At 39.5% G+C, this 23273-nt stretch overlaps 1 protein-coding gene and 1 long non-coding RNA gene across 2 annotated transcripts in view; one reads left to right on the top strand and one right to left on the bottom strand.

Moving 5' to 3' along the window:
- Nucleotides 1-7633, top strand: part of LOC123979513 — an 11796-nt gene extending 4163 nt beyond the window's left edge. Inside the window, exon 2 of the long non-coding RNA XR_006827235.1 lies at nucleotides 5354-7633. This is a non-coding gene — a long non-coding RNA (uncharacterized LOC123979513). The remainder of the gene's footprint in view (nucleotides 1-5353) is intronic.
- impg1b (interphotoreceptor matrix proteoglycan 1b) overlaps nucleotides 1-13767 on the bottom strand; it is a 21317-nt gene extending 7550 nt beyond the window's left edge. The window contains exons 1-12 of the mRNA XM_046063459.1: nucleotides 13698-13767; nucleotides 13316-13531; nucleotides 11982-12148; nucleotides 11837-11865; nucleotides 11474-11508; nucleotides 11322-11365; nucleotides 11057-11203; nucleotides 8705-8763; nucleotides 8209-8408; nucleotides 7726-8106; nucleotides 5216-5871; nucleotides 4700-4789 (exon numbers count right to left, since the gene is read on the bottom strand). Of these exons, the coding sequence (XP_045919415.1) occupies nucleotides 4700-4789; nucleotides 5216-5871; nucleotides 7726-8106; nucleotides 8209-8408; nucleotides 8705-8763; nucleotides 11057-11203; nucleotides 11322-11365; nucleotides 11474-11508; nucleotides 11837-11865; nucleotides 11982-12148; nucleotides 13316-13361 (1854 nt within the window). The 5' untranslated portion in view covers nucleotides 13362-13531; nucleotides 13698-13767. The remainder of the gene's footprint in view (nucleotides 1-4699; nucleotides 4790-5215; nucleotides 5872-7725; nucleotides 8107-8208; nucleotides 8409-8704; nucleotides 8764-11056; nucleotides 11204-11321; nucleotides 11366-11473; nucleotides 11509-11836; nucleotides 11866-11981; nucleotides 12149-13315; nucleotides 13532-13697) is intronic.
- Nucleotides 13768-23273: the final 9506 nt, after the last annotated feature.

Below are 23273 nucleotides of genomic sequence, written 5' to 3'. Positions count from 1 at the left end.
TCCAGCCTTGTGGAGGTGTACAATTTTGTCTCTAGTGTCTTTGGACAGCTCTTTGGTCTTGGCCATGTTAGTAGTTGGATTCTTACTGATTGTATGTGGTGGACAGGTGTCTTTATGCAGCTAACGACCTCAAATAGGTGCATCTAATTTAGGATAATAAATGGAGTGGAGGTGGACATTTTGAAGGCAGACTAACAGGTCTTTGAGAGTCAGAATTCTAGCTGATAGACAGGTGTTCAAATACTTATTTGCAGCTGTATCATACAAATAAATAGTTAAAAAAATCATACATAGTGATTTCTGAATTTTTTTTTTAGATTATGTCTCTCACAGTGGACATGCACCTACGATGACAATTTCAGACCCCTCCATGATTTCTAAGTGGGAGAACTTGCAAAATAGCAGGGTGTTCAAATACTTATTTTCCTCACTGTATCTGTGTATGTCATTTGTGTCCATGTATCCCTACTACTTCATCTTGAATTCACTGATACAGTGTTAAATATTTCTATTTCTGCCATGAAAATAGTCTAAAATGTGACACATAAAACAAAATTCTGTACTGAATACAAAATCAAACAGATCCAATTCATGAAACATGAATCATCAAGCCTAAACTTTTCTACGGAAGCCCTAAGTGGCGATCCATTCAAATAGTTTTTTTACTCTGTTTTCCCGTGATAACAGGATCATTTTCTTGTGATCTCAAGATAACAAACCATAGCTGAATACAGGGGTCAGCCGGTGCCTTTCTTTAGGATAATTTCAGACAATTTATCAGTGTGGTTAACTCAGTTGGTAGAGCTTGTAATCCATGGACTGTGTGTTTGATCCTTGCTCTTGCCCTTTTTTTTCCTTCTTTTTCTTTTAATTATCCCCTCCAACAAAGTTGTTATGAAGAGATTCAGGGGAATCCAATCACACATTTCCGGACAGCTATTTCAATGGTTTTGAAAGGAAATCAGGAAATGTGTCATGTTAAATGGATTCCCCTGACTGAGAAGCGCAGGAATTTCCTCTGCCTGCGAATGATGGGGAAATGAAAAGTCCATTGGTTGATGGATGTGGACCTATCGCCGGGATGCACACAGTCTAGCACATGCTTTATTGTGAGCATGTGAGACACTCTCTTCATAAGAACTTTGTTGAAGAGGATTATGAAAAAGATTTTAAAAAGTTGATCTTTGGGGAGGATCAAACCCACAACTCCAAGAGTATGAATCCAGTGCTCTACCATCTGAGCTAACCAATGACACCATAGCGCTGACTGAAATTATCATTAAACCACTGTGTTAAACTACTGTTTTGTTATCTCAAGATCACAAGAACATAATCCCGTTATCAAGGGAAAACGGAGTAACGGAGAGGCCTTCCATACTTTTCACAGTCTTGTATATTACTGTAATAAATAATTGAAAATGATTGAGAATTTTTTCAAATATAACAATCTTAACTATTTAGCCCACGTGCCCCAGTACCTCACATTCCCCCTGCTCCTTGGCATTGCTGCAAACACACAATCCAATTTGTATCAATGCACCTCCTCAGTTGGAGGCTGAGGCCTTTACGTAACACAGAGTGCAGGGCACCTCTGAGCAGGCCTAAAAATATGTCCCTTCCATCAACCTCAGGGTAAGCTTTGAAACTAAATAGGGATGTCAAGTGATGCTTCTTGCTTTGATGTACTCTAATAGGTGCAGGTTTAAAGAGACACAGTCCTCGCCTGCTTGTTCCTGCCAAAAACTCTTATTTAGAGAAAAAAAACTATTTTCCATAAGTATGTGCATTTATACATAAATGCTCCAAAACAAAATAACCTCGCCCAATCTGGAAGCTATTTTATTTCATTGTTTTGTATAATAGTAAGAAATACAGATAGTATGTCTATAATACCAGGTAACCAACACAGAACACTACTGCAACATGCATACAGATGTCCACACAAATCTGACTGATGTCGCACTAAGCAGATTGGAACCATTATTAGCACAATGTGTGTAGTGCCGGGACAGACCAGAATTACTTAAAGCTTCTTACCACAAGTCACAACCTACAATGACTAAGGCAGACCCAGGTCTCATGATTCAGACTACCCTGGGCTAGATTATGCTCTACCACGTACAAAGCAATACAGTTTTAGCAATAAAAAATGCATTAAGCTGAATGACTTTCCTATTAGGTTTACCAATTCACACATTATTATCACATTATTCTGTTCCGCATTCATTTTTTTATTCATTCATTCACTCTGCAAGTTTATCTTTAAGGCTTCAAACAATATGTAACCGGTAACAATAATCAGTGCATGCTACAGTATGATACAGAGCAACTTCAACAAGCAGCATCTCTCTAGTTTATCACACCAGAGAGCTTGTCTGTACAAAGGAATGACAGATGTTTAGCTCACAATGTTTTTCTTTAAAGGAATAGTTCAGGAAATATGTTTATTTGCTTTCTCACCAAGAGTTACATAAGAAGACTGATCCCACTCTCATGTCTGTCCACTTAATATGAGGCTAAATCCAGCAGCCGGTTAGCATAGTTTAGCATAAAGGGTTGAAACAAGGGGAAACAGCGCACCTTGCTATTTTTTTAACCTTTATTTATTCAGGGGAGCTTCACTGAGAGGAAGCCTCTCTTTTGCAGGACGGCCCTGATCACATTCACACTGTTACACATTCACACCTGGAAGCTGACCAGTACAACCACAGCCTGGTCTGCTGGCCAATAAGCAGCTCCACTTGAGATTTTGGGGTTAGGGGCCTTGCTTAAGGGCACCTCAGTGGTGGTAAATGAGGGAAGGCAAGCACTGTGTGGTTTACTTTCCACACCCAGATTTTATCTGGCGACCTCCCGCTCACAAGCTCGCTTCTCTAACCTTTGGGCCACCACCAACCTCGTTTTGTCCAAATACAACAAAGAGTGCTTACCAGCACATATAATGCTCACTAAAAACAAGTTATTCTCATTAATAAATCCATACAAATTAACGATTAAAAAAATCAATGAGTTAGGGTGACCATATTTTGGTTTTCAATAAAGAGGACAGTTGGGGCAGGAGGCAGACGGACACCAGCAGTGGGTGGAAAGTTGGGGTTGGGGATTCAAGTAATTGGTTATTTGTAAGGGGTTGTGGGGGTAAACCATGCACCAGTATAATATTAACTCCAGTCAGCAGTTTCATTGTGATACGTTATTCTCATTCATTAAATCTAATTTAAGAAAATTGCTCTACACAGTTTTTAGTCTCTAATGCGTTAATGCTAACTGCTAACTTGTCATTAAACAAAACCATTCATGCAGAACGAGTTCAACATTTCAACAGTTTGCTGCAGCACCAGGTCAATCTTTTTTTAATGTCCCGCCCCATCCAGGCTGTGATTGGTAGGTTAATGAAAAGTGTATTTTATAAACTTTGTGCACACGCTTGGATAAAAAGCACCCCATCTTTTGCCTACTCATTCTCAGCTGGTGGAGCGGGAAGAAAAAAGTACCAGCAGCTTGTGACAAGTGATGGTAGGCAAGAAAAAGTCCCGGTACGGCAAGAAGGCAGGACCTACAGAAAAAGGTCAAAGCAATGGAAAAAATGCACACAATGAATGCCCACTGTAGAAAGGAATAAAGCTGAATCCCAGACACCCAAAAAGAGGACATGTCCGTGAAAAAGAGAACGTATGGTAACCCTACAATTAGTGATTTAACTGGGAGTTATGAGCTGAACTGTTTCTCGGCCTGGCAACCAGCAGCGATGCTTTAGCAGTATTGATTTTGTTACCTTCGAACAGAGCACCTTGTTTACAGTCTTTATGCTAAGCTAACTTAACCGGCTGCTGGCTCAAGCTACATTTTAAATGGATAGATATGAGAGTGGTATCAATATTCTTACCTAAGTGGGTGTCCAGACAGAATGCGAGGCAAATTTTAAACGCACGATCGCAAAACGTGGGTGGGTACCAATAGGCACCAATTCACCTGAGGTGGCACAAACTCAGGCGTCCGTGCGAGTTGAAAATTTCAACCTGAGAAAAAAAAAACAAATCTTATCCCAGTATGAATAGTGCTACCTCACAAATGCACAGAGAGGGAAAAGGACAAGGACTGTTGGAAAGTAACAGAAAGAACCAGAGTTCCTGGTGAGTTCACAAGACAGCACCAACCGCACACATGGTCAGATGCTACTTGAGCTACCTCTGGAGCTAGTATCTGTACTGTTGGTGCATTAGCTTTTTATGGCCAAAAAATATAGACTGCAAAACTCCATTGGTCAAATTTGCGCGAATAACATGAGGCAAAAATTTGCGTTGCTTTCTGTCTGTTTTCATAGTCCACAGTCATTGGTCAAATCCCTTTCAGACACAAATTTTACAAAATAACTTGCTGAAATATGAGTCAAAAAGAATCTAAACAGTCCCTGAAAAAGCCAAAACTATTTAAAAAATTAAGGCAAAACACACCATAGCAAGCAATATTAGAACCAGATTCGCATATAAAACCAATGGACATGAACAGCTGCAGCATGAAGGTCTAATATCTAATGTAAGGACAAAAGCAAAGCTGAAAACTAAAGCTGAGTGTTTCAGAAATGTTAGGTGCTTTTAGATTGTTAGATACTGCATTTCGGAAAGGTTAGTTAAGAAAGGTCATATGCTCTCTCTGAGGCATTGGAGATGTAGTTCCAATATGGAAGAAAAAAAAATACCGGTATGGAAGCTAAAGTCGTCTGTCTCCCAAGCCCAGATTTACTGGAAGCTCCAGGGTTTGGTGAGTTTCTGGACCTAGAGTGCTGTGTCTGAGTGAAACAGAATAATTCTTTAAACTGAAATTAAAGCATTAGCATACTGCAGATTCGATCAAGAATTTGGCGATTGCTTAACGCCACGTCACACTTTATAATGTTTTTATAAAAAAATAATTTATTGAAGAAAAAATATAAATTTTGTGACTGTAAATTTCAGATTTAGAAAAAAACAGCAGAGAGGATAAGGCTTAGTGTGAAGTGCATCCTCAACTGTGCAAGACAACAAAATTTAGACTAAGCACCAATCTGGGACTACTCTAAAACATTTTTATTCTTACTAAAGTATAAATTAAAACCAAAGTTTAACGTTTTGCACAAATGTACTTCCATCACACATTTCAGCTTGGACTACCAAAGCAAATATGAGAATGAAGCATGCAAAAACATAATATCCAGCACAAAAGCTTGTGTACCTACCAGCTCAAGAAAGGTATTCTCCAGTGATTTATACTCTGGGGAGCTCTTGTTGAACAGGTCATCAGAAAACATCATGTTAGTGACCCTCAAGCTAAAAAAAACCACTAACTCTTTGTTCTTATCCATTGCGGTCATCAGAGGGGTGCTGGCTTGTCTCATGGCCGGCGCAGCCGTGGATTCGTATGGGCGTTCGTCATACTCTGAGGGGAATCCACTACCACTCCCTTCTTCCAGAGGTTCGGTCACTTCCACCTCCATCCCATTCTGACTTGACCCTACATCCTCTTGAGTGTTTGAGTTCTCAGGAGGCAGGTCTGCTGAGACCAGGGTCACTCCACTGTGCCCTCCACTAGCTTCATCTCTGTCCTCAAGGGCTTCGCCGCTCTCAGCGGGGGATGGCAAAGGCTCCACATCTGTGTCTGGTTCAATGCCTTGGACAGCATCCTCATGAGATGATGATTTGGAGACTGGGACTGAAGCTTCCTTGACAGATATCTCAGTAACCGTGGGGTATGTAGACTCTGGCAGCACAAGGTTAACCTCAGGAGGTGTTTCAGTAATTTCTTCTTCTGGTTTGGAGTCAGGAGTTGCCTCAGGAAGATCTTCATTTTGTTGCTCTGGAGGTTCCTCAGGGGCCCCATCAGCTGATTCAAGTTCTTTAAAATAAAACATATCAGAAAAGAGTTTTTATGTTTATGCTGTTTCATCTGATAGGTACCAGTACCCATTATAGTTCGCTGCTTTGATGATTTGACTGCTTTTTGCTGTTGCTGCTGTGGGACAAAGCCACCTCCATTGCAGCCAGTGTGCTATGTATTCCATGTTAACCCCTTGACACACCGGTTCCACCTGTTGTTTCTCTTTAAAAATATAGATAGACATTTTTCCAATAGTCAAATTAGAAGATTGAAACCACTCTCATGTTTGAGAGATAAGTATAGAGCCAGAGTCAGGAAGCCATTATCCTAGCATAGCATGAAGACAGGAAGCAGAGGCAAACAGCTAGCCTGACTCTCACCAGTGTTCAAAATAACTCCTATCTCTTTAGACCTCTAAAGGTCAATCATTAGCATGTTTTAATCTTGTTTGTTGTTGGGTTCGTTTCCAGCCCGGGCCTCTTTGCCACACGTCATCCCCTTACTCTCCCCACTTCTCCTGTCTCTCTTCATCTGTCCCATCCACACACAAAAAGGAATGTGGGGAAAAAAAACAATTTGTGTGAACAATATCCGAGTGCGGTTACTTTGCAAAGTCTTGCCGTAACAGTGAGGTCGCAAGGCAACTAGGATCTCTGCTAGTTACACAGTTACACCACGTAACTCTCCCTTTTTACATTACTGTTACTACAAATTACAGATGGGGAAATTATTTTGGGAAAATTAGTAGCTTTCGAGGACCTAGTAGGTGGATTTCTTAACAGCTCCATACTAAACACACAGGCATGAGAGTGGCATTGATCTTCTTATCTAACTCATTTCACCTTCATTATAAAATATTAAAATACTTAATATTAAGACTCCTTGTTTTTATATATAAAAAATATAGTATTTATTTAAAATACAGTAGATGTCTTGAGCATCATTTTATACATGTTACACCAAAATTCAACTTGACCAGCCTGACACATTTGGTGTATTTGGAAACTTTAAAATTAAGTTGTCCAGGTTTGAACAAAATTAGGCTACGCAGCATGAGTTTGTAATGACTCAGCCACCGGCAGGCCTCTGCTTGTTAATGGGTTCTAATATGATGTATTGCTTCAGCAGGGAGCATCTCCATGTGCAAAACCAAACCACCAAGTCTAATTGCACTGCCATTTCCATTTCCTATGAGAGGTGAGTGTTCTGTGCAGTTATGCGTGGGTAAAAGACAAAAAGAAATAGGTCACTCTTTTTTTGGACAGTCCACTGCTGATTGTCACTATTGAGTCTAGTGGAGTTTCATGTGTAAAATGAAGCTGACAAACATGCATTACCCAGTTAAAGTTACTCTTAGGGTTGAGGTTAATATTAAAATTGGGATTAGTGTTGGTGCATAATGTGTAGATATACACAAAACAGGAAAAGCATGTTTTCCATCTACTATCTCATTCTCCATTTCCGCTTTAAATAGGTTACTCTCTGGCTCTTTTATGTTTTCCTGCTTTAATCTAATTACTTTGAGATGTTTTGTAATGTTTGGGATGTGTTTTTATATACCCCATCAGCTGTTCCTGCATTTTGTGTATCCTGACCATAACAACAATGAGCTCATCCTCCCACCACTTTCCCACCATCAGTGGAACAGAGACTTGATGGAGAAGTGTGGGTTAAGATGGGGTTTGTCCCGAGGTTCTTCCTGTTTTCTCTCAGTAGCTCTAAATGGAGTTTACACCACAATCTAATGGTTGGTTAATCAATAAAGCTTCAAATTCTTAAACTTGCATCTCCTGTCTGAATTTCAACATCCTGCTTTAAAAACAAGATTCAGCCTGATGTAGCCTGTCACATGTTCTACAGGTTCCGCCTCACCTCCGTCATCATGTTCAATCGGTGGTATCTCCTCCACCTCGGGCTCTGGTTCCTCTTCCTGCTCTGTTATAGTTTCGAGTTTTGTATCGGGTGTTATAATGTCACCAGGCTCCTCAGCAGTATCTTCTGTGGAGTCCTCCTCTGCTGCTGCCATTAAAGGAGTCTCATCTGTGACAGCAAAAGTGGCTTCTGGGAAGATGTTTGGGATGAAAGGCACAAAAGTGTGTCTTTCTGCTTTGATTGTAGAAACTTCCAAAGAGTTTTCAATCACTGGCACTGTGGGGGTATTGCCCTCTGGGCCCGCCTGTGTGGTGTCATCCTCAGATGCAACGCTTTCAATGGGGTTAACGCCGAGTTCCGCAACTGGATAAACTGTGGTTACTGAAAAGGAAGAGTTAAAACATTTATACAGCTTTAAAATCCTATTCTGAGCTCTAAACTAATATTTTAATCAGTGAAATATGAGTATAATATTATTCTTACCAGCCTCAAAGCTTAGTGTCTGTATGTCCAGTAGTAGTGACGGCTCCTGTTTTAAGGCCTTTACGATGATGTGCTTCAGTTTAGGCGAGTTTACGTCCTTGTGTGTCTCTGTGCCAAGATCCTCCAGACTCTCAGGTTCATTGCTGAGCTCTGTTTCTCCATTAAAGACCACAGCGTAACGCACAGACACGTCCTCTGAGCTGATCAACACAACAAATCATGTCAGAAACCCAGACAGACCTCGCTGGTAATGGATGTCTGCTAAGGCAGAAATTTCTGAGTCATATCCCAAAAGAGGATATTTCAGGGAATGTAATAGTTTCTCTTGAGACTTGAGCAATAAAATGCTTCAATAAAAGTCACTTCAGGGGAAAAGTATAAGAAATTTATGTTTTGAGTCTCTTATCTTATTTACTGTGTTGTTTTGTCAAAATCAGTCATTATTACAAAGCACAATTATAGTGCCAAACCTCTAATAAAACTTGATTCAACCCACCGAAATCCCAGAACACGAATCTCTTTGAATCCTGCAACTTTTTCAAACACATGAAGCATCTATACAAAGAAAAACAAGAGAGTCAGAATGAAATAGATATGAAAGAAAAAGGCATTGTCTCTCCAATCATTCTGTTTTGCAGACATATATGTCAACATTTAGTGATTTTATAACTGAAGGATTGATGCCACTTTATGGTTTTAGAAACTGCTACATCATTCCTACATTGTAGACTTATAAAAGTCATTGAATTATTTAAAGAGGTGGTATTATGGTCATTTTCAGTTTCAAAATCTTATTTAGGGGTTGTACCAGAACAGGTTTGCATGGTTTAATAAAAAAAAAAAACACCATACTTTTCATACTGTACATTGCTGCAGCTCCTCTTTTCACCCTGTGTTGAAGTCTTTGTTTTTAGCTATGGAGTGATACATCTTGTTTCAAAATGATCTTTGTTGGGAGTTGCACATGCGCAGTTCCTGGTTAAGGACTTCTAGCCAATCCGAAGAAGAGAAGTGCGGGTCAGCGGAAAGCCCGTAAACAGCTTCGATTCAGCTGTAGGCTACATGTTGCCGACCAGCTTGGCAACATGTACTGAAGCAAGACTTTCAGAGTGGTGAGTCATTAATCTGTATCAAAGTATCTTTCATCCATAAAGTTTTACCTGAGCCCTGTCTCCACATCACAGTAACAACTTTATGTCGCGTAGCTAGTGTTTGGAAGGGAGAGGAGGTGTGTGCTGCAGCTCAGTGTTTTTCCATCGGTGTTTTTGAGGGCGTGTCGCAGTAGCCGCTTGGCCAGCGTTATATGAGGTGCATTTAGCTTTTATTCCTGTGATGTCACAGGGATGAACGCAAACCTATTACATGCACAAAAAGGTATATAACTTAATAAAGGAGAGGGAAAAAGCCAAAAAGCATAATGCCACCTCTTTAAAAAATGCATTTTCACAGACCGTCCAACTTATTTCACAAGAAGTTGACAACTTGGAGATGTGTTTTCATTAGACAGTAACAAGCCAATAAAAACAATATAATACATTTGCTGCATTATTTACTGTACACTAGAGCTGCAGTGATTGGTTGACTAATTAGTCGATCATCATAAAATTAATAACTATTTTAAGCAAAAATGACAAACTTTCCCTTGTTCCACTGATGTTTCAAAGAGAGATTTTGATGCTTCTTTTTGTCACAAACCATAGTAAAGTAAATATATTTCAGATTTGGAGAATAAAAGACATCACCTTAGACTGTGGAGAATTGTAACGGGTATTTTTCATTATTTTATAGTTTATAGACAAAATGATTAAATGATTCATTGCTGTACACGTGCTACTGTACCTGTGTTGCAGGTAATGGACCTAAACGCATGACTTAGAGGAGCACAGGTTATATTAAAAGGATTACTGTGTCCGAAATACATAAAAGGGTTCGCCAATAGGTGGTTAATCCAAACAGTAAAACTAAGCAAAAGGGGAAAGGTAGATACATGGTCATAACAAGCAGGCAAATAGGTAACAATATTGCTGATCAGTTAAACTATAGCAAGGAACAGAAAGAAAGTGAAGAGAAGCCTGTATACAGTATATGCCAGGGATCAGGATTAGGGGATTGGGAGCAGGTGTGTGGAAGGAAGGTGGAGACAATGAGGACTACTACAGGGCGGGGGGAGCAAGCAGGCCATGAAATGAGGTATAATAATAATATCAAGAAGTGGCAGTAGCCATTAGCCTGGTTTCTCAGTCTACCTGGATAAACAATAACAACAAAACGATTGTTGTTAAAAAGGGCAATAATATCTACTATGTTCATACACTTGAGATTCAGTTTGAAGAATGAACCTGATTAACATTAGTTCTTTAAAAATATATATATCATAACGACTTTTCACCAGTAGAAGTGATTCTTAAGAGCTTTGTTTAGACTTTCAGTCAATGCCTTCTTAGTCGAAGATAATCTATATGATTAGATCTTAACTATTTTAGGCTATTTAGGAGTCTTATCTAAAGTCCATCGGTTGCAATCTTAAAGCTGTTAAATCAATCAGGGTGAGTTTTACTCGTAACAATACAATGCTTTAGAAGATGGTTATCACATTAATCCCATTGTATGAAGAATATAAGCCAAGACAGAGGAGGATATTTTCGCGACAAAGAGGTGTAATAATACACTTTAACCACAATTGATGCTTCTTTGCCTATAGAATTTCAAGGTTTTGTATCCCTCAGTAAGATTTTTTTGCACAGCTCTGCTATCAAGGGGCTTTCTGTGTTTGTAGAAATTTAAAGCAGACAGCTCAGAGGCCTGCTAATATTTGCTGTGGGTCTGTAAACTCACACTTGGCTCTCACCGTGTCTGTGAGCTCTTGTGTGATGTCATTGTACTGTGGAGACTCTGGGTCACTGAGCAGCTTGCTGTATGCCGGGTCCATGATTGTGATGCTGAACTCAACAATGTACTCCTCATAGTTCTCTTTTATCACATTAGGGTCTTGGACCTGACAAAGAAAAGCCAAATGACACTGTTATTAGACTACAGTGCCACTAGATTCGGTGTGTGCTTAGATTAAGTCACAACAGTCAAATATGATTCTTAAACCTTGTGGGTTAACATACCACGTCAGCCTCAGTTGGCAAAATCAGTGGGGGTGTCCAGTTACCTGAGACAAAACAGCAACTTACCAGTTAATTTATTGATAGCTGTTACGATCATACAATAATTCAGATGCTTTCATTGAACAGTGTTGATGCATTAGTGCCCAACTCACATTCCCTTCCTGGCTCGGGGGTTCCAGTGACAACTCTGGAAATAAAAGAACATAATTGTTAGGAATCTAGTTAGACGACGGTGAACGTTTACTGCTCTAAATATGCAAATTAGTCTGGAATTCTTAAGCTTAAAAATCAATATTTAATTTTGCTTAATATCGCCAATGTTCCTTTTTGTGGCTAGGGTGCCAAATATTTGGTTGGTTGGATGTAATGGAATATAATATTTACCACTTTGCACTGTTAAAACAGACTAAAATGGACATATATCGGTTTAAATGTGTATTCTAGATGAAATGACTGCAGACACACAAAAGAAACTCACATTCAACACAAAATTTAAGATGGGAGTTTGCACATACCCTTCGAGTTCAGTTTGCTCAGCTACTCTCTGGAAATAAGAAACAACATGCTTACACTGAAGATTGACATGAAAACAGCCTTGCAGAATGAAACATATTGTCAAAAAAAGTGGTCAATGAAGGTATTTGGTTGTGTTGGACTCACTCTGGCCACCATGTCCCGATGCTCCTGAGAGCTGCTAAAGTTCTGGGCCAGGTCGTCCATGCAGAGGTTTTCATGCTGGCAGATATAAACCCAGGCTCTGTACTCCTCTGAGCTCGGGACTCTGTCCAAGAAGATCCGAAAGGCTTCCCAAATCGCTTCCTGACAAACTGAAGAGATATGACATAATTTTGTGGAAGTTTTCTTCTGACCTTTCTCAGAAAATACATCAAACTCACACACTCATATGTGACATTTATGTTTTTAAACAAAACACATCAGACATGGCATTTCATATATTTGCAACAAGGGCACATGGGATGGAAATGACAGCATGGTGGAATCAAATTTGAGGATAAAGAGGATTGTTGGTATTGATCTTGGCATCTCTGCATGTGAAGAAATTGCTGTGAATTAACGATTTATTTATAAGATTAGCTTAGTTTTCCTCTCATTTCAGAGCAGTTTTACATGTGAATACACAGCACATAACAGTCTACAATGCCACAATGCTACAATAAATCACAAAATGTGACATGATTGGGACAGCACAAAAAGGTAGTAACGCCTGTTTAAGAAAATGTCAAACTGTATAATTAAGTTGTTGCATGTCTGTGACATTTTGTGAATATTAAAATTGTGAGCACAAAGACGCTACAGTTGGTTTTTTCTGTCTCTGTGGGAGAAACAAGCTTCACATTGTCTAATATCTTGATGCCTGTGGGAAATTTATCCTCAGACAAACTCATTTCTGGAGCGATGCGATTACCTCCAATACACCAAATTAATATGCTTCATTTTAAAATCACACGCCACAGCAGCTGTCGTGGAACAATTTGAATTGGTAAGCAATCTTTGCCTCTGAAGTCATCCACAATCCATCTCTCTCAGACGGGGGATATTTGCATATAACTTCATTATCAGGTGCTTCACTATGTGTATCCCTAAAGTCAGTAAAATAGCTTTAGTGATATCATGTCAACATCACCAGGCTGTAAACAATTAACAAATAACAAACATCTATAATATATGTATGTACTTGAATTGATAGAATCATACACATCTGAGAGGATCAAAATATCTTTTTAATCCTCTTCCCAAAAAGCTCCAACTACAAAACAAAACATCAAAGCAGACTAGCTATTTATCCACCTGCTAAGACATCTATGTGTGATCAAGCGCTTTCCTGTCTTTTGATACAGAGTCAATGTTTTAGGAAAGGCTCATTCATTCCACTGTAAGATGTTCAATCATAATTATGCATAAAGTCAAAGTTCAAAAAGTTCATGTGAAGTGTAAGCGCACATCAAAGTCTAACAGTGGACATATCATTTTACCTCGGAGTTTGTAATAGGTCCGATGGCTGCCGATGACTGCTTTCATCGTCTCCTGGGGACACACTTTGACCCCTGTGCTGAAGACTGCTGACCTCTTTATCCGATGTGCGTCCTGCTCTGCTCTGACATTTGTGGTGTGTCTGATCGGTCTGGAGGCTTCAAGAAAGTGTCGGTACTTCACATCCCTGAGTCCAGAAAAGCCGTGGTCATGAAGGTCTGTAAGAGCAGTCAGTGGAGTTATAAGTTTAGGATAATGTGGCCTATTTTTTTTTTTTTTTTTACAGAATTCAGCACATGAAAGTTTAGTAAACATAATACATGTGAGCACTGAGAAGTAGCTGAAATTTTGTTGACTATCATGAAATCATGTGATATTTCTCACTCAGTGGTGTAGTGTTTCTGTGGATGATTTGTTACAATTAACAACGGAGGGGTGACAACACAAAGTCAAAGCACTGATTGTAGTAACTGCACTGTAATTTGTGAGATATTAAACTTAAAGTGAGTTGAATTGTTTGTATTCATTTGAGATTTGTTTCTTTGGCAAAAGTCTTGAAAAAATCTTGCTCATCTCACATACGCGTAAATACATTTAAAAAATAACATGTTGCCTTTGCCCTCGTGAATAAAAGCAAAACCAAAATTGCAAATGGTATTTACTGGCAACAAAACATTCTTTAGGTTTGCTTTATCACAGGAAAGTCATCTTTGAGGGGCACTCCACCAATTTTACACACAAAAGTTTGTTTAATTATCACAATGATAGGCTACCATTCATCCTGTGAAAATAGCAACAACCCTGATGATGTCATAGTGATGTCATCAGGATTATCTCAGACTGGACTATTAACAGAAAAACTGTTTTATGAACTGGGTTTGTGGAGTTTGAAAGACCAGGCAAGGTGGGTCAGATGAAACACGCTATCATGTTGCATTGTAGGAAGTGTAGGATCCAATGTATTTAGCACCCATTGCTACAGTGCATCATTGTACAATTTATGTGGCCTCTGCTGCATACATTTTGATACATATTTTTTTAAACCCTTGTCTTGCTAGTCCCCCATATTGTGCAAGAAGTGCAATACTAAATCACTGGACTCGCCTTTAAATATCTACCATTTTTAGTCTTGTATTGTCTTGTGTGTATCCAGGAATCAGGCAGTCAGCACCAACTACCACTAAGGAGTATTTCATTTGACAGATATTTAATCCAACAAATGACCTAATGGCATCTGTCCAACCATCTCACTGTTGTTTGCACTGCCATTGCCTCAAAATAGCACCTGGCAGTGAAAGTATACTGTGCGTGGAAGGTTCCTGAGAGACTATTCTGAGACAATTTAGCAGAAACAAAACTTTTTTGTGTAATCTCTTAAAGGTGCATTGAGTGTTTTGAGCTGTTGTGGTCCTGAAGCTTTGAGGTGCAGGTTTGTGACTGGAGGAATATCATTTTGAATACTGGGAAAGTGCAAAGAGGCGGCACGGTGGTGCAGTGGTTAGCACTGTTGCCTCACAGCAATAAGGTCATGGGATCAAACCCTGCATGAACATGGGAACACGGGAAGAACATGCAAACTCCACCAGAAAGGTGGAGTTTGCATGTTCTTCCCGTGTCTGCATGGGTTCTCTCCGGGTGCTCCGGCTTCCTCCCACCATCCAAAGACATGCAGGCTAGGTTAATTGGTGTCTCCCAGATTGTCCTTAGGTGTGGATGTGAGTGTGAGTGGTTGTCTGTGTGTGGCCTGGCTTTCGCCCAATGTCAGCTGGGATTGGCTCCAGCCACCTGCGACCCTGTACGCAGGATAAGCGGTTGACGATGGATGGATGGAAAGTGCAAAGATGTGTGGAGAGAGCGAGTGAGTAACACACTCTTCTCCCTAAGGAGATGCCTTTGGGTGACTTGACCCACGGTGCATCACTGAACCTGCTCAGATGCAGACACAGACAGGTATATTTCCATAAATGATATCACTGAGATGCTGCACACATGATGAGGAGAAATGCCCCAGTTTTTTGATCACCTTAGTAAAGAAAACAAGCTAAGTTACCCTGGTGAGGCATTACAGGAAGGTAATTCCACACCATTACACAATCCAGCGTGCCAGTCAACACTCTCTAACACAGTCACCCCATTGAATAAAGCTATTTTAGAAGAAAGACATTCATTGTGGTGCCAGGTGGCAAACCTCTGAGGACTTTTTAATACAATAAGCCAGAATTTATGAGCCCCAGACTCAAAGTCATTAGACCCAAATAACACAGAAAAATAAAAAGATCAAGTCAGCGTAAATAATACAATCACTGTATGTAAGAGATGTTTGTAGAGATGCTGCAATTTTTTGTGAAGATAAACAAGACAAGAGGGAATTCTTCGTACATTAATTCTGCATCTCTACAACAGACATTAAGTTGTGCTAGGACCAACACTGGACCACAAGCAGAGGAAGAACAATACAGGAAGAATCCAGAGAGTGTTGAGCAAGAGCATGTTGCAAGTGTGTGCCTTTGCATTTGCTTGAGTGGACGCAATGTCATACACAGGTGTACAAGCTAATGCAATGCAACACATGAGCCCTGCAATGTCAACTAATACTTACAGCATTACACCATAGTGTAATAGTGTAAAACAACAGTGAAAGAGTAGTACTGAATTGTTATTCTGTTTACACTGATCGTACACTGAAAATAATCTTAGTTGATTCATTGATTAGTTGATTGGTACAAATTTCGCAAACATGCTGAATTTGGAGGAGGATTGTTTTCTTCTTTCTGTTATACATCATTGTAAAGTGCTGTTAATACCATCAGGATTTTGAACTGTTGGTCCAAAAGTCATCACCTTGTGATGGACTCCTTCAAACATAAAATAATGAGAGATTCACAAATGATTTAAGTAATCATTAGCTGTGACCATAATAATGAGTTGGTAATAAACAAACTACCTTTTGGGAAGTTCATAATGTGACGTTTTGTTGAGACTGTCAGAGATGTGTGTTCAACCTGACAGCAGCTTTATAAATCATTGTTTATGGTCGCTGTTGCATTGCATTATATAGGTATGTGTCGTTGATATTGTGTACACCTTCTACATACTGTCATAGTATAGATGTAGCTGAAGTAGTAAAGTGTAGCTGTGCTACTAGTCATTGTTTAGAATCTGCATTTCAACAATTAAAGTTTGAGCACAAAAAAGGTTTGAAACGCACTGATGTTTTGCTTGACAGGGCAAGAAAAGAAAAAAAAAAGTCTATCACAGTATTACACATAAATAATAACCTCTACAATGAACACTATTGTTTTCCTCTAACCCAAATTTGGCCCGACACCAAGAACATGCAAAGAATGTGTGCGCTCTGACAGTGTAGTCTGTAGCTTTGCAGGCAGATATCTCCCAGTTTAGAGTCTGTCAGACCCATTTACCCGACAAACCTTCCACTTCCAAATATTTCAGCAGGTCAGAAGCAGGCCTGAAATTTAGCCAAATCATGAGTGTTTTCATTCATAGTCACGCCACCAAGACACCATTTGAATGGGATTTGGGGAATTGGTAAGCTTGAAGCCTGATTTGCACATGCAGAGACACGAGGGCCTGGGCGAGAGGAGGGAGTGTTTGAGTGGGCCTTAATGCCCAGTGCAGCCGCAAAAAGGCCTCACAGCAGAATTACAAGCCAGAAAAGATTAGCGTCCTGCGACACTGGGAACAGAATGGCTTTTGTTTCCTTCGGGATAATGAGCTCACCCGGGCACATCACACCGAACAAGACAACCAGGGAGCGGACACAAATGTTATCACTGGTGAAATGATGCTATCTTTCTCAGTCTGCATGTATTATAGGTCTCTGCCCATTTAATTTATAGTGAATATTCATAACCAAGTGGCTCGCTGGCTGCTTGACATTTTTCGGAAAATCAAAGGTCTGTTTGAGGATGAGCCAGCATTTTGTAGTTTGCAGAGAGAGTTCTTGAAATAGCAGAATCTCACACACACACACACAGAAACACACTTGTAGCTGGAAAAAGTAGATCACCACTGACAGAAAACCTACAGGAGGGTATTTACACCACACGGTGATCTGTCATCAACTAAACTTAAAGCAATGTGGACAGCGACCTTTACAATCTGTCTTGTGCCAGGTGTGTAAAACAGGTGTGTAGAGATACATCATTGGCTTACTATTTAATTGACAGACTTACATCTGTACTTGCTAAAGCAGTCTTAAAGAGTTAGATTGCTGTAACTTTGAGTTTTCCAGAAACCATGCATGCAACTTCTAAAACCTGCTGTGTGAAAACTATCTCTTTCTCCAATCATAATATAAAAGAAAAATCTCAAATATGTTAACGGGAAGCCTCGACACAGGACTCTTACCTTTGATTCGACTTGCTTGGAGGGTAAACAGACACAAAGTGAAGAATAGTCCTGACTTCAAAAGCATGATGAGCTAATTTATGTGGTTTTCAAGCCTGAAGTTGTCATTTGTAAAGAGACTGTTGCAAACAACAGTTAAAATCCAGAATCTCTTTATTTGCAGTCCATTAACAGAGTACGCAAAAGTCTCCTCATCGGTGCTGACAAGGTCTTCAGCTCGTTAGTCCAGTCCACTCATATGTGTGCTCCAGCTCAGTTCTTCAGCAGCAGTTAGTTTTTGGATGCAGTTGAATCCCCGTAGACAACAGAGGTGGCTGCATGGATGGATGAGCAGAGGGAGCAAGGGAGCAAGGGAGCAAGGAGAGATAGAGGAAGGAGAGATGGTGAACGGCTGGATTTTTGGCTCAGGAATTTCCTTCTACTCTGTCAGTGTGACAATAGTGACGAGGTTAAAAAAGCAGGCTCCGTTTTGAGTCTAATCTCTTTACCTTCTTCTTTGCTGCTTGTAATCCCTGCGGGGCCACGTGGCCACCCAGCCTCATCCTGTTAGCCACCTTCTGGACCCTCATCTGTCAGCTGAACAAACTTGGGGATCTGCCAACCAGCCTAGACTAGATAACTACTCCCCACAGTCACCCCCAAGTTGATCACTGACACCCAGCCTGTCAGGCCAGCAATATTTGGTGCCAAGTGAGGTCAGGATTGCAAATTTGTTCAGTCAAGTACACCCAGCTTCCAGTCAACCAATGTGCATCGTGCCTCACAGCCAAGTTCAGGCCTCTTTTCTGACTGTAGTCAGTGCTGTGTCCACATCATACCTTCTCCTTTTCTTCTGCTGTGTTTTGGCGATGCAGCTGTTTGATCCTCCTCAGTTATCTGCACTGCTGCCCATGATATGGAGGACAAATGAGCCCAACTCCACTCCCTAAGGTGTCTTTTCCCCAATAACTTATCCCTTATTCACAGCTCTCTTGTCCCGACCAAAGATATTTTGACATGGGCTTCACAGAAAAAAAGCAGGACCTGTCCTTTCTTCTCTCCGCAGGTTTGGGTGCAGAGGGTGATGGTGGCTGTGCTGAAAGAAGTGGGCAGAGACAGGCATGGGAAGCATGTGTTGCCTCTCCTGTTATGGTGTGTCAGTGTGGGAAGGTTCCATGTTGTTAGTCTCCACCCTCACCTCTTTCTGTGAAGAGGATTAGCCACCCTTGTAAGGTGTTAACAATTTCCTGCAGTAAATAAGCCTCTCCAAGAGCAAATTAATCTTCCTAGGCAGTTTTCTGACACAGTAATATGAACTTTGAAGTAATGATTTGAACAAATGATTGTAGCTCCCTTAAGTGACACATTATAAAACAGCAGTTCTTTGTCCATTTGGAGACAAAACATAACAACAACCTGAACATCCCTTTAGCAACGCATCCCCATACCTAAATGACAAAATAGGTTGATTGTCAAGTGTCCCAAAACAACAAATATGACCATTTTCGAAAAAAACATACATAGCCTATGTCCGTTGGAAATTACGACATATATGACCTTTGCCAAAAACTACATGTAAAGCATTGGCAAGTACCAGTCCATCGACAGGCTTACCTGACCTTTAGTACATTACGTATGTCATGTGACGTTTAACATGTGGTAAACGTTGTGAAACGATCATAGTTTGGTTAGATTTAGGCAACCAAACTACTCTAAGTTTAGGAAAAGATCATGGTTTGGGTTACGTAGTAGACAAAATGTTATTCAACTTACAACTTTGAATATGTATTTCTATCAAACCCACCATCTCCTTATGCAGACTTTTTTGCTCTTTATACTACATCACCTGACTTCTTCCACTACTAGAGGTCACAGCCTAACAAAAAATTTTAATATGGGTCATAATAAGCTGCTGCATAATCAACCAATACAACCCTTGTTCTGGTGAGGACTGTCTGCCTTTTAGCTCTAATAAGTCTTTACTAACTCTTCAGGAAAATATCCGGCTTTTTGACTGCTAAATATGCTATATTTGTCAGAGGTTGCACGCCGCTGGAGCTGTGAGAGTGAAAGAAAATACTAAAAATGCTGAGACATGCTAAAACCCTCTGTAGTGAGATGGGGGATACCCCAATTAATTATTATTGTTATTATTATGTTATTAATATGTTATTATTATGAGTAGTATAATAATGATGATGATGATACATTTATTTATAGACATTTATATATCACATTTAATAATAATAATAATACATTTATTTCTATAGTGCTTTTCAGGACACTCATAGACACTTTACAGTAAAAGCAGAAGTAATGTATATTTAAAACAGATTAAAAACATAAAATATAAATAGCATAATATAATATATATGAACAGTAGATAAAAACATGTGGTGCGGAAATACATAAGAGAAAAGAGGCATATAAATAACAAAATAACAAACACCAGCAGGTGTAATATAACGTTATTTGATGTTAAAAGCTAGTCTAAAAAGGCGTGTTTTGATAAGTGATTTGAAAGATTCCATGTCGCTCAATCTCAGATGTGTATGGGTAAGGAGTTTCAGAGGGAGGGGGCTGTGATGGTGAAAGCTCTGTCGCCCTAGGTAGGGTGAGAGAAGATTAGTGTCAGAGAAGCGGAGGTTGCGGGAGGGATTGTGGTGGTGGAGCAAGTCTTATTTAATAAATAAAGTGTAGCTCAATGGCTTATAGGAGGAAAAAAGATTGAAAGGGAAGGTGTAAAAGACAAGGTGATGATTCAATTAAACATGGCATAACCAGTTAGCAACAGCAAATGAGACAGTTGATAGAGTTGTTGTGAGTTTTGTTGTAGGTAGATAAATGTAGAGGTCGTTAACTGTTGATTTACAGACTTAACTTTGGTTAAGCAGGCTATCTTGGGCTGTGCTGCTGTGTGTTGGGGGGGCTAAGCCCCCAGTGTTTCAAGATCCAGGCAACGCCCCTGCGAAGCAACTTCCTTCTTTTCTGATAAGTGTTCAAGCTGACCTGCTAATTTTATTATTACAGTTAAGATTATTACAATTTATCTTTCAATGAGACAGGCTATAATTGCATTGAGTTTAAAATTCTATAGTTATATTTCACTTAATCATATCATATGTTTCATATGTTTTTGTGATGCTTGTGAGGGATACATTTTGCTTTCATTTACATTTTTTAAATTTAACTGAAAACTTATATTTAAATATACATGTTTCAACCACATTTAGAATGCTGAGTCCACTTTGCATGTGTTCTATAATCAACCCTGATCTTTTCAGTATGTGACCCTGACCTCAAACCTTCAGGATTAGGGTGACAGATCAGGTCTCGGTCAAGGTTAAGTCAAATACTTTTGGTTCAGGGTGAGGATCAAGAACAAATGTGACATTCATCCCTTAGTATTATTATCAAATTAAAGCCTAAATTAAGATGAGGACATTAATGCAACATCATTGTTGAATTTAAACATAATTTATGCATGAAAGCTACCTTGTAGCTGAGTCTTGTAGATTAATAATGTATTTTTAGCTTTACTGTGTATTCATGAGTCACTTTTTCCCAAGACAAACAAATCCTTCCCAATCTCAACCAGGATTTTATTCAGACAAGCTTGACCTTCTCTCACTGAGGACTTGAATCATTGTCCAATTAGAGAGGTCAGTTTAAATTATGCAACAGAGGGAAAGTGGTACTTGCCATCTGTCAGAAGGGGTTATTTCATTAGGGAGAGAGCCAGGGTGTCTATGGCTGGCAGAGTCTGGCACAGCAAAAGACACATTTGCCATTACATCCATCATCTATAGCTATTACAGTATCTAATGTGTTGCCCCATTACACTGCCATTGTTTTGTGTAATGTTTTAATCTACCTCTATACAGATAATTGTCCATTTTGATACTAGTGATATAATGCAACACACTTCATAACATTTGCTTTTTCAAACAGTGATGGGCTATTTGACTGAACAGACAAAAAAGCACTCTAGCAACAGCAAATCCATTGGATTACTACCTGCAATACTTGATTGTGAACTGGTGAGTAGAAAAGTCTTTGGAAAACTACCACCGTTACCACTGCCACTGCTAATAAAGGTGTAAATAAATATAAAAAAGCATGATTCTTTGAATGTTGGTGATTACTACTTTAAAATCAAACATCGAGTCCCTATCGCAGCTTCCCCACAACGCTTTTGAATGTCTATTCAGCAACTGCAGGCCTCGTACATCTTTCTGTTTTGATCATTAATAAATCACTTAATCGTATCTGTTGATTGTGTGGTCCTTGCTAGTGAATTTATATTCTACTGTTTTCCTCGGAAGATTGTCCAAAAGAGTACAGTATCTGCATATTTTAGATCTTATTTAGGTTCCTAAACCTAAAGTCCAAATATTTCTTCTCAGTTTTACTGTTTGTGAATGCTCTTTGCCTTTGTAGAGCAGTGAGGCACAATATAACCTTAACAGATTTGAATACAACATATAAGAACATGTGTGATTCATTTCCGGTGAAGTTCCAGCTTTTAACCTTCCTTTGGAGAGCTGAGAGTGCCTCAAGGCTATATGTCTAATATTAGAGGCATGTTTATCGTAACGTTCCTCTACAGGAAAATCCACTCTGGGCTGATTATCAGTGTGATCCACTCTACTAGACCTCCAGCGGTGAACGTTGCCAATGTGAGGTCTAAATGCTTGTGCCAGCATCAACTCTGTGACCTGGTACTAGAGTTCATACGTGAGAATGATCTTATTCTTCCATAATCTGTGATGAAGATCTGTTCATAAGTGTAGTAGCCTTGAGATTAATGCCACTGAACTTGTGACACCCTTGAACTGTTAACACTCATGTAGACACCTATTAATTGCTGTGTCGACATGTGAATGCTAAAGGTCAACTCGGGCTAAATGTATTCATGGATAACCATCGGCATGTGTTGTCGTTGGGGTGGGCAAACATGGTGGCCAAAAAAATATACATAAAGGACCAGGCAGGGTATTTATATACTTTGGGCAAAAAAAATGAAATTAAAAGAGAATAAATTTGATTTATCTGAGCAAATAAAATACATTAAAATAATTACAGGAATGAGGGTGAATTTGAGTGATTAGGATTCACGACCTCAGTACTTTTAAAGTCCTGCCTGCAGCCCCACTCATGCTGAGAGATTCTTGCTGTGACCATAAGCCTGTCAAGTCAGTAGTAGCCTACTCTACAGTGTATCAAAGAGGGTTTGTGCTTCCCATTCATGTTGTGCACCAGTGTGTCCCAGTTTGCAAAAACACCAACAGAGGGCACCATGTTGAACTGTGAGAAGCAAAAGTATGTTGAGGCTCTGTAGATACACAAATAACTCGTAACTACTTATTTCCCTAGTTTTGCCTAAAACTCATGACCCACTCTCTTTCATAAACACTCGATAAAGGACATGTTTTAGGAAAATGAGGAAATCAATTATTTCTGATGAATAAATTAATTTAGACATTTCATTTAGATTATGGGAAGTGAAAATCTGAAAGTAGTACATGCTGAAAGGATGAAGTTGTCAAGAACCTACAGAAATGCATTTCAGTACTTCCTTCTCTCTCTACAGTAGATTACTTATAGAAA

This window comes from Micropterus dolomieu, linkage group LG11, assembly GCF_021292245.1.
Source record: "Micropterus dolomieu isolate WLL.071019.BEF.003 ecotype Adirondacks linkage group LG11, ASM2129224v1, whole genome shotgun sequence".
Classification (NCBI taxonomy): Eukaryota; Metazoa; Chordata; class Actinopteri; order Centrarchiformes; family Centrarchidae; genus Micropterus; species Micropterus dolomieu.
Note: the sequence above shows the minus strand (reverse complement) of the source record. Positions and strands in the feature narration are given on the sequence as shown.